The sequence below is a fragment of the Parasteatoda tepidariorum genome, chromosome 1, assembly GCF_982258835.1.
Source record: "Parasteatoda tepidariorum strain Cologne lab strain chromosome 1, Ptep-v5.0, whole genome shotgun sequence".
Taxonomy (NCBI): Eukaryota; Metazoa; Arthropoda; class Arachnida; order Araneae; family Theridiidae; genus Parasteatoda; species Parasteatoda tepidariorum.
Genome location: NC_141755.1, coordinates 121,337,933 through 121,352,292, shown reverse-complemented (window position 1 = coordinate 121,352,292; position 14,360 = coordinate 121,337,933). Strand labels below are relative to the sequence as shown.

At 32.4% G+C, this 14,360-nt stretch overlaps 1 protein-coding gene across 3 annotated transcripts in view; it reads left to right on the top strand.

Moving 5' to 3' along the window:
* LOC122271219 (E3 ubiquitin-protein ligase RNF220-like) overlaps positions 1-14,360 on the top strand; it is a 60,856-nt gene that overhangs the window by 11,697 nt on the left and 34,799 nt on the right. For 2 of the 3 annotated variants that reach the window (XM_087151725.1, XM_087151728.1), the window contains exon 4: positions 5,566-5,684. In XM_087151725.1, the coding sequence (XP_087007851.1) occupies positions 5,566-5,684 (119 nt within the window). Of the gene's footprint in view, positions 1-2,086; positions 2,171-5,565; positions 5,685-14,360 lie in introns of all 3 variants that reach the window. The other variant, XM_087151691.1, reaches the window with a different exon arrangement.

Below are 14,360 nucleotides of genomic sequence, written 5' to 3'. Positions count from 1 at the left end.
AAGGCTAGAAATTTTTACACCAATTTAAAATTCAATAATGTTAGAACACCAGGGTTATATTATACAAAATGTTACCTTTCGGAATCTGAACTGCTTTAAGTCTAACTTTCTAAAAAGTAAAATTTATATGAAATTCTCATCTACTTTTAGGCATTAAACTTTAAAAAATAGTACCACTTAACTCAAAGCAAACAAACAGGGTAACGCCATTGTTAGAAGAGTGCCATAAAAAATTTGATACACCAAAATAAATCTTGAGATACTATATCGAAATTGCAACTGTATCATTTTTATAATTGCAGAGAACCAAATTTAAACCTGATAGCACGTAAATATTAAGACATCGATTATAAGACAGCTGAATGAAGTGCAGCCTATTAAGCGCGGTTTATAGTTGATGATATAGTAGGTCTACGCAATTTGGGGACATCGATCTGCAGCATAAGTGTGAATCGGTATGTTCTAGACTAGAGCCCCTGAATTAGACAGGCTGACTTATCATTTATTTTTGGAGCAAAGAGCTAACATAAGCACATAACATAACTAATACTAACATAACGTTAACTTGCTAATTTGTTTGCTCCAATATTGCTTGATAGGTCAGCTCTGATAGTATAGGAGCCTTATTCTAGACTAGTGTGTAATATGACGTGAGAGTGGTAGACGGCCGCTCTGCTTTCTCGCCATGCTTCACACTTGTCTAGCCGTTTCGGAACTTCTCTATTCACACATGCACTCTTTAATTGTGGATCAGTATCCTCGTGCTGTGAAGAGACCTCAAATCTTTAACGGAAGTATCTATTGATTAAAGAACATGAAACTAGTTAATTTTTAATATGTACTCAGTTTTTACTCTTAATATGATACTGCAATGACTTTTGCGAAAGCGAGAGTTCCCAGCTTTCTTCAATCGTTATATTGATCATATGTTCAACAAAAAATTAGATAAGTAGCACTAAGCCCTCGGGAGTTTAATAAACGCCAGCCGAAAGGGAAAAATTCCGTTCTTAAAAAAAAGTCTAAATTTTTGGAAATATTTTTTTTCTAACTAAGCCATTTCTTGAAATTGGTAATTTAAAAGCTGGGAAAAATTTAAACTGATAACTTGGAACCTCAAGCGAAAGTAGTGTCTGTTTTATCTAAAAATGCAGTCTAGAAATTAAACTAAATGCGCAAATCTGCTTTTCATATATAAAAGTTTAAACATTTTTTTTAAATTTATCAAACTAATGGAATAGTTTTAGTTGAAGGAGAAAATTTAAATTAAAGTCTTTAGTGTTAACTTTCTGATTTCTTTTGCGTAATATACTATTTAGAAAGAAATAAAATTAATGTAAATTAAAAATTTAAATGTATATAGGTTAATTTTTGTGATGAATGATACATATTTTTGATTTGAGAATTTTCAATAGAGGATCATAAATATTTTTGACTCTGTATTGTGTAACTAAATAGCAAAGTTGCTGTTTCTTAACTCACTGCTCATTTCTTACTTAAAGTCCATGTCAATATAAATGTTTTGTTGTAAATGAGTAAGTTGTGTAAAATTTTTCTATTTATGAAAAATGTTCTGTTAATAGGACAAAAGCTTAATGTAGTTCATGTAAATTTTTAATGAGACTTGATTGTAAATGTTATTAGAGCTCCATGTAAATTAAGGAAGATGTTGTTACTCTCACTTACAAATTAGTTTTAAACATGTAATGTCCAGAGGCAGTCTTAAATAAAGATGTGTATTATAAAATGTTCTTTTGAATAAAAATATTTGATAGACAAAGTGGTTTTAATTTTTTATGTATATAAATTTTTGTTTATTTCTCACCGAAATAAGTTATTCAGTTTTAAATTACCCCTTTACAGATAATGAGGATACATTTATCGTGATTTTTATTTAAAATTCGCAATAAGGAATTATTAGGATGTTAGTTGGACTTTTCTGTAAATAATTGTGCTTTACGGATGGTTATTAAAGTGAATGTCGTCAGAACTAAATTCAGTTTAACATTAAGTCACTAGTTTTAAAAGAATTTGATGCATTTTTATACCAGTGAGTATCTGCTCTTTTTAAAAGGAATGTTTTTCCTAGTTAAAGTGGAGAATCTAATTCAAGCAAGTAGATATCGAAAGTAAAATTATCCTCTCCAGCAAGAATGAAAGAGCTTTTTAACAGGTACGAGAATATTTTTAGAGTATTGTTTTCTAAATATCTGAGGAAAATTAAGTGTGGAGAATTATCCTAAATTTCTTAATATGGCTTACCTCTTCCGTAACCCGTTTAACCTCAAAAGTGTTAACTCTTTGACGCATTATTTTTATTATATATTTTGTACTTTTCAATATATTGTATAAAAGTCAAAATAAAACAAAATATTTAGCTTATTTATTAGTTGTGCCCTCTTCTATTTCATAACCATACCAGTTTTTTTTCCTGATAAATTAAAATTCTAACGCGGCTCACTTCTAAACAATTTACACTTATTTGCAGTTAATCAGATCGAAATAGTTATTCATCATAAAAATTTCATCAATTTACAAAATCAATAACCAAGTTTCTGACTATAAAAAAGAACTATTTGGATTATATATTTCAGTATAGATTTCAGATAATTTAACAGACTTTTAGTAACTATTAGATTGCTTTCATGATTAAATGTACCAAATATATTTTTACAAGTGTCAAAAATATGCGAAAGGGAAATTATCAAATCTGCATCAAAGGTTAGGGAATTTTTATCATTATAGATTAGTAGGTTAACAAACTAAATTCCGTTATTTTATCTAATTCTTTTTATTCAATGAAAGCTCTTTTGTACTTAGTTACCAAAGTTAAAAAGTTTTGTATTTACTGGATAAACTACAAGTTTCTTAAATTTTAAAGCATTTTTAAAACTTACGAATTCAAAAACTTCAAAACTTTTTTGTAAAATTCTGTGACTAGGTTCAATAGACCAAATTTAATTAACCTGGACAAATAGTTTCTAGTTTCTTCAGAATTTTCTAAATGCTGAAGAGCTGGGAAAAGACCTTTTCAAAATCATTAAATCTCAATCTTACTTTTCCATTATTGCACGAACGTAATATTCCATTCTCCAGATTGATAATCTCGACAGAGAAAATTTTCTTCTGGCGAAAGTGCGCATACTTCAGATGAAGTTTTCTCAACTGTTTTTCATCCTCATAATGCAAGATGGTTTTATTACAACAGCAAATACTTTCCGTTGCGCCTGAGTTTTTTATTAGCTTTCAGAGTCTTTTATTATTCGAAAAAAGTCTGATCCATATAAAAGTACAAATTCCTTATTCAAATTCGCATTTCCTTAAAGCTATCAAAAAAATTCGAAAAATGTAACTGAAAATATCCTACCAATTTATACGAAGATGTTATGACTTTACACTTCTGCTACCAGAGCTTTAAATAACAGAAAATTCAATTTTTACATAGAAATATGTAACGATGAAACTCCAAGACATTTGAGTTTAATTTATATTGATCATATTTAAAGAACATTTATTAGCTAATCTGATAAGGCAGGATAAAAAATGAAGACTCCAAAAATTTTTTAGAACAGAGCTGCTCCGTCCCTTGAAATTGGAGCATTGAATAGTACCTGTTACGTTAAACAAGTGGTTCCCAAACTTTTTTTTGATCCCTTTTTATAGTCAAAACTTGCCCACGAATCCCCAGTGCATATATGAACGGCATAAAAATTACAAATTAAAAAAAAAAACATTTTGTTGAAAAACTATTTATTGAAATCATTTATCTTTTATTACTATTTATTATCTTTTGTTTAAAATAAAATAAAAATTAAAGACTTGGATGAATGTGAGATTTGATTATGTCCGGCTCAATGTTAGTGAGCACTAATTTCTAATCGTTTATATATATTTTTTTTATGATGAGGTTCCCTACGGCACGGAAACTAAGAGAAAAATATTCTCTTCCCAAGTTTTGTTTATACAGAAAAAGTTTTGCAACAAGCGCAGTTTTACGATTTTAGTTTTGATTAAATTTAATTATTCATCTTGTAGTTTCAAATTACTTTCGCTAAGTTTGGCAAATGTACTGAAAATACATTCGCTGCAGCTTGTTTTAAGTTAACCAGAAAACCTTGGTATCTTCGTACCATTGCCGGAGCACCGGCAGTAGCTACAGAAATGATATTAGTCAAGGGTATATCTTTTAATTCAATCAATAGCGTTTCACCTTGCGTATAGCATTTAGCAAGTAACAATTCTTTGTAAAATTTTCATTCTTTTACAAATCTTACATAAGCTAAAAGTAAGAGCTTCGTTTCCTGGATAAGTAGATTCGTCAAGCTGTATAGAAATTCAGATATTTTTAAGTACTCGCGTTAAGAATTTTCTACGCACTGAGATATATTATCAATCTTTCTTTGTACATTATTATTACTCCGTGGAATTATTTTTACAATGTTAAAAGCTGGTTTGTGCAACCCGGTGAGTATTACCTCACTTACATCTAGTAAAATAAGTTCTTCAATAGTGTGGAGGCTTTCCGAACTTTGCAATCATGTAATATATAGAAAAATGCGAAACTATGAGAAGCATGCAATCCATCGTCACCTCTCTTAGATGTTGTTGCAGTGACGGTGTTTTCAGATATTTTTCTTTGACTGTTTGAATAATAGTTAAATCTTTCTTTTTTATCACTATGGACTTTTATCAATTATTCGTTAAGCTTGGAATGTTTCATTGGATCACTTGTTATAGTTTTATTACATAGGAGGCACATAGGTAAAGTACAATTTCCTGGTGAAGAAATAAAGACATACTTTAAATATTCAACATAGTATTTTCGGCGTTTTTTCTTCGACTCATTCATACTGTTATCTCTTAAAAAGGGAGCAAAAGATATAAGAAAATTTGTAAATCAACTGTTTAATTTGTAACAAACCACTGCTAATAATTATAAGCACCCACCTTTATTTATAGTTTACTTAGGATGTAAAAATCGCTACGATTTTATTTATCTTAATTTCCTTCATAATAAAAACCAATAACAATTTTATTATTTTATATTAAACCTCACGCGGACTCCCTGACGTTGTTCAGGGACCCCTAGATCAGTTTTTATTTATCACGGACCCCTGGTGGTCCATATGGACCACTTTGGGAAACACTATGTTAAACCATCCCTACAAAGTTCAACGAAGAATGTGAGGAAGTTTCCTCATTTCTAATCGGAATTTTTTTTTTAATTACCTAAAAAAATACTAGATTGGTAACTAAGATATCAGGTTTTTTTTAAAATTAAACGAATCATGTGTTTTCCTGAAAATGCTTTCATTTCCAGCCACGTCGATGGTCTATCCCTTAAACTATTCCAAGCATATCCTGTTTTTTTCCTCCAACTTGAGCTATCTGCTCCTTAAATTAACAAGGGGTTATTAAGCTGTACTTTGCGCTCACAAAGCCTGCATACATAAAATAAAGATATTTAACAGCTTCAGCCAAGTAAATTTGTCAGACGATATGTCTGGTCCTGAGTGGATACTCACGAGCTCTATACCATACTAACGAGAGGATTTTCATCCATGACAGATTTAACGTGCATCATGTTGGGCGACTGTGAAGATGAACGCCAGTATCGAACCCTGAACCGAAGCTCTCGACTAGCTATGTTCGAACCGACTGCACCACCAGGGAGTCTACATCTAAAGGTTTGTGGTTTCTAAATCCTTGTCAAAAATAAGGTAGGCACTTTATTAAAGTCGCCAATAGCACGATGAGCTATTGGCGACGGTCCCGGAAACATCCCATAGGATTATCCGAAGACATGCTATCGCAATTTTAATCCTCTGCAGAGGAGATGGCACCACTTCTTAGGTAGCCCGACGATCTGCACCCGAAGTCGAGCACTTTACGGTAGAACAGTTTAACGAGAACCGATACCGCGCGCCCTCGGTCGCTATGCAGGCTGATCAAATTTGTCACCCACCCGCTTACTGACTGCAGCCAGTGAGGCTTGTCTTCGGTGTTCTACTGCGAGCCATGTCTTTACGGTACACAGCTGGACTTTTCAAAGTTCAAGAACGGGTATTACGAGCTACAAACGTGATTTATGTTTTTTTTTAAAATGAAGAAAAAAATATAGTTTCCAAAGAGCAAAACCGCTAAGAATTTTTTTATTTTTTTAAAATTTATATTGAATCAGTGGGCATGATCTATAGCACGAATGTGGAAAGGGTCTCTAGTTTCGAATTTTAGATTTCTCGTGCTTTTTTTAAAATTATTTTTATGTACTGCGGAAAAAATTATTTTAGACCTCCCTCCTTTTTAGATGATTTTTAAGATGCTTGTAATAATTAGCATGTAAATAACAGTATGTAGTAGGAAATTATATTTCGAGTTCAAAATATCTCAATATGCGAAAAATTCATTTAGGTTCGAAAATTAGGTTCATTTTTTCCCATCAGAATTTTTTTTTTTTAAATTATAACAAAGACTACCTATATCAGAATGGTGAATTTGGGCATTTGAATGCTTTTTTTTACTTATTATTTTTAAATTATTTAAGAGAGCGATTTATTTCCTATAATTTGCATGAAAAACAAATTTTCTCATAATAGCCTCAAATTTTGACCTATTTACGTATGATAAAAGGGGGTTTTTTTTGAGGGAGGGGGAGGGACGACTAACGTTTTATTTATTTTAGAAATTAGTTTATTCCAACTTTGATGGTATATCATACATTATATGATGTATATTTATTTATATTAAGAGAAGTAAATGCAACATAATTTATAATTTAACCATGAAATTTTTAGATTGAATGATTTATAAGATGACTTTAAAATCAAAAATTATAAAATTTTTATTATGTGTAACAGTATGCCACTTTTTGATATTTTGTCATTTAGGATGATGTGGTCTTCCAATTTAGAAGCCAAATGTTTCAAAGTTCTTTGGGAATCCAGTATAATTTCGAACACGTTCGATAGAAACATACCGAAATATGTTATATTTAAAATTAATTAGTAATTAGAAAAGGATTTTTTGTACGTCAAAGAATTTATTGGTTACTAATCACAAGATTATTATATGAAGCTATTTAACAAAACTTCTACCCAAAACATTTATGTTTTAAGTCAATCAGAATATAAATTTTGAGTAGTTTTAACGCAATGTTAAGTTTCTCTGCTGCTATGAAACGAAAATGAATTAAAACGATTCTAGAAAACTTTTAACACTCAGGAAAAGTATCTTTACAGATTATTACACTGTGATTATATTGAAAATAATTTTAAATTATATTGTGCTTAAATAAAACCAAATAAACTGCTAACTATGATTTTAAACTTACAATGATAATACTTTTGCTTCATTGAAATCGTTGATTTGGAATTTAAATAAAATTAATAAAAATTAAATGGTTTTAAAAATATCACTTACATCATAGAGAGAAATTATTTTGTTACATTATATTTTATTTTATAACCGTTGTTGAACTGCCGAAACAATTTTTGGGTTTACTACTGCTAATGATCAACCACGTAGCCTTGTCATTTTGAACCAAACCCAGAAGACAAGGGAACTTCCGAATCAAGTATTAAGAGAAATGTGCCTTCATGTAGGATTTTTTTATAGAACTAACCAGCATTTGCGTTACATGGAGAGGAAGACCACGAGAACCACCCTCGGTTAGCCTGACGGCAAGAGGACTCTAAGCCGTGATCCATCCACCAATGAGGATATTTCACGTCAGCACTCATTGGAAGGCGGACGCTCTCCTGAGCCATCGCGGCTCCCGATGTTTTATTTCTCATATCTGTAGTTGAACAGCCGACCCAGTTTTTGGGTTTACGGCGACTAATGTTCAAATTCGTATCCTTGTCATTTTGAAGAAATACAGAAGACAAGGGAACTCCTGTATCAGTACTCCCCAGAGGCATAATTTGTTATGCAAATATGGAGGACTTTGTGTCTCGTCAAATTTAACATGCATCAGTCACCATTTACTACACGGGTAGTCTTCGGTGGGCGGGGATCGAATCCACGATCTCTTGGACATGGGCCCAGTGACCTACCAATCCGGCTATCCCGATGTTTCACTGAGGGGATAGAGCGTTCGCCTTCCAGTGAGGCGAACTGAGTTCGAATCCCATTCGATGCGAATTCCCGCCCCACAGGATTTCCCTTTGGTACGATTGTTTAGTAGTTGTTTGGTAGTTGTTAAGAGAATAATAAAAAAAAATTCTTAAATGTCTTAAGGTAATTTCTAAAAGTAAAAACCAAGTGATGGCAGATTTGCCTAGTGCAAGCAGGGCTAAAGAGACAATAGAAAGGCTAGGTCACTCCTTTGAAGAGACTCGTGCCGCTGCGAGCTTCTGATTTCAATCAGTGACGTCACGGCGCACAGCATCTCTCTTTAAAAATAATTTGCTTCCCATATAACTAGCATTTTTTTAAAACTTATTTCAATGCATTCATTGTTTTCTATAGTTTTTGTTTAATTTGAGGTGATTTTCTTCTCATCTGATTGCAAAAACTTTACAGTAGTAGTCAAATATGAGCTTGCGCGATAGCAACCGGCAAGAATTGTTTATGAAACACAAAATGAGTAAACGCGATTTTCCATGTCTTATTTCAGAAAATATAAAGGTGACGTCAAAAGAATAATAAAATGTGCTGGAAGAATTTATAATGCGGTGAATTAAAGCATTATGTTTCGTGTTTTTTGTTGAGACGCTTAAGAACTTTTAATTTCGCCATTGAAATCGATACCGCCTTGTAACTTTAAACAGAAAAGAAAAAAAATGTACAAGGCCGAAAAAAAAGAAAAAAGAAATGAAGTTCTGAACTTCAGAAGTAAAAGTTATTAATGCTTAAAAATTCGTCCAATTTAATAATATATTTTTTAATGTCATTATTCAAAATATTTATGTTTTAATTATAACGCCTTAACCTTAAGTATTTATGATTGAGTGTAATATTTCCATTATTATATGCTCGAAGATTAATTTTTTAGTAACTAGCATTTAAGATTTTTGTTTCCTAGTGATAATATATACAAAAAAAATTACTATTACAATTATAAATAAGAAACTATATTAAAATTAGACATTCCAATTAATAAAATAGAAAGACACTTTTATAGTTCAGATTAATATCGGACAAAATGATACTATAAACGTTTTCTTATATGCTTTCATTTAATTAACAGTAAAAGTTGAAAACTAAAATTAGAAAATGATGACGGCAACCATTGAGATATTTTTCTAACTTTAAAATATTTAAAAAAAAAACTATAAGGAATACCCAGAAAATATATGAATACTATATTTTTGAACAGAAATAATTTGTTAGCAGAGTAAAGTTTGATAGCTATTATCAGAAAAGGGTCGAACATTCAACTCATTTCTTCAACAGATTATTTAAATCGTCTGCAGACTAGACCTAAATGGAGTAAGGGAAGCGAAGAGTTTAAAGAAAATGAAGTGGTTTTAGTGAAAGGTGAGGATATTTCAAGGGTACTGAATTCAAGGGTATTGAAATCTTGCTAAAATAATTAAGGTTCACCCAGGCGATGATAATATAATTAGAGTGGTGACATCAAAAACAAATAAAGGTATCGATAAAAGACCTGTAAATTGTGAAATTATACATTTAATTCTAACCAACTTTAAGTGATTTTTGTATTAGATATTGCACTATAGTTTATGTCTGTCGTTTGTATCTGTTGAATATTGTTTATTTTTGTGAAATTGTCAAGGCGGGTGGCATGTTGTGCCTAGCCACTGTAAAAGCGAGGCTGTAATCGCAAGAGAGAAAGTAAGAGAAACCGAGAGTGTTAATTGTGGAGGAGAGAGTGAAATAAAAATGTGAAAGAAATTCAGTCCATCTGTGGTTTCACAATTTGAGATGTATTTAAAGATTGAGAGCTATCGAGAGACAAAACACCGAGGTTGTTCAATTTTTATGATTTGCTGGACAAATTGTAAACTTTTTGTCACCGCATGATTCATTTGGTTTCATAAGAAAGAATAGACACCCCCTTTTTATGAAAATCAACTCGGCCGGCAATAAATTGTTGTTTTAAAGGCAAAACGATGATAAATTCTGCTTGTAAAGATTTCTTGTAAATTTCTTGTAAAGATTTATGTCTCTTAGCTAGTCCTAAATAGTTTGAATGCAAAATTCTATCCTCACAGACACGAAAATGAATGAGTAACGAAGACAATTATAGGTTATTTTATATTATAGCCCATTGTTGAACTGCCGACCCAATTTTTGTCTTTACGACTACCGTGTTCAACTCCGTAGCCTTTTAGCCCGAGCATCTCTTTGGGAGGCGAGTGTTCTATTCCCTTAGCCACCATTGCTCTAACTACAGATTATTTTTATTTTATAACCGTCGTTGAACAGCCGGCACAATTTTTGGGTTTACCACTACTAATGTTCAACTTCGCAGCCTTGTAATTTTGATTCTAATCCGGAAGACAAGGGAACTCTTCGATCAAATATTGGGAAAAATTTGCCTTCGTGGAGGACTTTTTGATGAAACCAACCCGCATTTGCGTTACATGGTGAGAAAAACCTCCCACGGTTAGCCTGACAGTAAGGGGACTCTAACCTCTGATCCGTCTACCACTGTCTATTGTCAGCACTATGGTCGGTGCGAACAGGGTGCGGAATTTTCTCCCGGTTCACTTCATTGGAAGGTCTATTCCCTGAGCCACCACGACTCATTGCATGTTATTTTACTTTATAGCCGTTGGTGAACAGTCGATCTGAAGATACGGCTACCAATCTTCAATTTCGTAATTTGAAATTTAGAGCTCAACCTAGAAGACAAGGAAACTCCTGGATCTAGCATTAGGAGAAATTTAGTTTCGAAGAGGACTTTTTGATGCACATAACCGCATTTGCGTTGCATGCAGAGGAAACCTTCCCATAGTTAGCCTGACGGTAAGAGGACTCTAAGCCATTATCCATCTACCACTGAGGATAAATTAAGTAACAATACAGGTTATTAGGGAGTTACCATTATAAAATCGGGAGGGGGGAAAAACCTTACTATGTAGTTATTTTTATGGTAGTTAACGTGCAGATTTTTTTTAATATCAATAAAAGGATTATTTTTCTTAGCTTTCACATTGTTATTTTCAATTTTCGATTATATTCGAGTGTGAAAAATTATAGCAGCATAAAATACAAAGCCTCTCGAATTATCGCGAGTGTGCACAGTTTGGCCTGTTTAGCGCACTCGAATTAACACGAGCGCACAAGTTAAGGGGTTGATTGACGACCCGTTTTACATAAAATAAGCTTTCTAAAACGATTTATTGATAAATTCATGGAATTCAACAGAATGCATGTTTCTAATGTAGCGTACTTGCATTTAAAGTTTTAGCTTACCATGCGGAATAATTTTAATAGAAATTCGTCATTGTTATTCCATTACCCATCAGTATTTTGACAGTCCTAAAAGACAAAATAATTTTCGTATCCCTCCCCCCTTATGCTACACCGGTCAGATTGCCAAACTAAGTTTGGTTCATCCGTTGATAATCTAGATATCCTTAGTTTAACCTTCAGTTTAAAATTTAATGATATTAAATGAATTTTAAAACAAATATATTTTTAAAATTGCCACATTATAAATTTAATCTTTAAGTGTTTTTTGTAATTCTAAATTCATAAATTTAAAATGGCATGTGTTGGAATTTCACACTTTTAATGGTTCAGGGTATCCCTAACTGTTGAATACTTTAAATCTTATTGCTAAGTATGAAAAATCGCATGAACTAAAAAATAATTAAATATTCTATTAAGTATTTCTTGAGGAATTAAAAGAAATGCCGGAAAGCGTCACTTTTATTTTGTTAGGGTTAATGTACATGGCCCATAATAATTTCTATTAACCCATAGCATTTCCTCGGTCAAGAGTTATGTTATAACATACCACATACACAACTTGTTGTAAATCAGACTGTCAGATACGACTGGTAGGGTTAAGTGGTGCGAAGCCACAAACTGCTAGCTCCGTGGGTCTTGAGTTCACAATTAAAAAACTATGTTTAGTAAAAAAAAAATTGTGTATTTATTTTTATGAATTGAAACGTATACCTAAAAGTATTATTTTTTCCTTTTCTAACTGTGTTAATTACAAAAAAAAACGTTAAAATAAAGCAATTGTTGCTTAAATACTGTATATATATATATATATATATATATATATATATATATATATATATATATATATATATATATATATATATATATATATATATATATATATATATATATATATATATATATATATATATATATATATATATATATATATATATATATATATATATATAAATGGTTCTATATCTTCCCTTATGATTATTTTGTAATTTTCAAACAAGGTCAAGTGTTAAATTATAATATAGCATACCAAAGGAAATAATTACAAACCAATTGGGGGGGGGGCAGAATATGGGGTAATATATAAGAATGTATGTGTACATTTCTTAATGCATCAAATGGAAAAATTGTTGCTCATAGTATATATATATTGCCTTAAATCTCCCCTTAATATTAACCTAGAACTGGGTGTTATATAACAATAGACCATAGATTCTCAACCTTTTTAACGTTGCCACCTCCTTAAGGAGGAAAAATCTTTTCAACACCCCCCTTTGTGAAAATCCAGTCTTTTAAGGTTTAAATTTGTTTGGTTTTCTTTCTTTCTTGTTTTTGTTAAATTAATGTGTACGTTAACTCGATACTTTCATCCCGGAGGGTAATCGCAGTCTATTTGTCAAAATCAAAATAAATACGGTAACGGAAATTAAATTTAATAGTAATTTACTCTTAATTAAATAATTAAAAAAACACCCAAAAATAATTTTTTACGTTAAAAAGTAGTATCAACGAAACAATCAAGTAACTATATCAGTATAACGTTCGGTTCAATATTTTTAGTGAGGTGAAGACGCAAGTCCCTTGAAAAGGTAGAAATAGCAGATTTTGTAGGGACGTGTTTGACGTGTCGCCCTTGACCATTAGCACAGGTGTCGCTAAAATCGATAGTGACGCAAATATGATATGAAAAGGGTTAGGATTATTCTTTTTGGCCTACTTTTTAAGTGTTCCGCAGTGGACTGATCGTTACGACACGGTTCCCAGCAGATCACCGAAGTCAAGCATCACTGACTGCGGTCAGTGTGCGGGTGGGAGACCACTTGGATCAGTCTGCGTAGGGACCGAGTTTGTGCGGTATTGGTCCTCGTTAAACTGTTCTACCGTAAAGTGCTCGAATTCGCGTGCAAATCGTCGGGCAACCGAAGCGGGAGTGCCACCCCCTCTGCAGAGGATCGAAATTGTGATGGCATGTCTTGGGATCATACTCAGGGATGTTTCCCTGACCGTCGCCAATAGCCCATTGGGCATCTCTAGTGTGACGTAAATGAACTACAACTACAGCAACTACTTTTTAAGTACACTATTGTCTATTTGAGATAGAGACATTTTTCTCCCTTGCTTTCTAATTAATATCAAATACTGCATTTTAGGGGTCATTTGGCGGACACTTTAATGATTTTTAATATTTTTTTGGTACGCATGAGAACTTTCGTATTAATTTTAAATCATTGCATGTGTGTCAAAATTTTTAATAATATATACATATGCTGAAGAATGTATACTAAACATCTTTAAAAAAAGTTTTATTTTGTCCGCGTCAGCCTAGATTATTAGCACAGGTGTCGCTAAAATCTATTCTTAATCTATCTTGTTAATTAATCTATATTGTTCTATTTTCATGTTATATACGTCGGCTGTTTTGCAAATAATTGCAGTGTTTATGTTTATAATATTTCCATTTGGAATTTATATGTACATCATGTGATTCTGAATAAATTCTTTAGAACCTATTTTAAAGTAGCTGATTTGATTTGATTTGTTCTAAATGAACAATTCTACTTCGCACTAGAGTTGCACAATGGGCTATTTATTTTATTTTACTTTATAACCGTCGTTGAACAGCCGACCCAATTTAATGGGTTTACGACTACTAATGTTCAACTCCATAGCCTTGTAATTTTGAACCAATCCAGAAGACAAGGAAACTCCTGGATCAGTACCCCCAGAGGCATTGATTTGTTATGGGAACATGGAGGACTTTGAGACTCGACAGATTTAACGTGCATCAGTCACCATTTACTACACGGGGAGTCTTCGCCGGCGAGGATCGAACCCACGACCTCTTGGACTTGGACCCAGCGCCCTACCGACCAGACTATCCCGGCCTACAATGGGCTATTGGCGGCAGTCTAGGAAACATCCCTGAGGATGATCCGAAGACATGCCATCACAATTTTGATCCTCTGCAGAGGGGGTGGCAC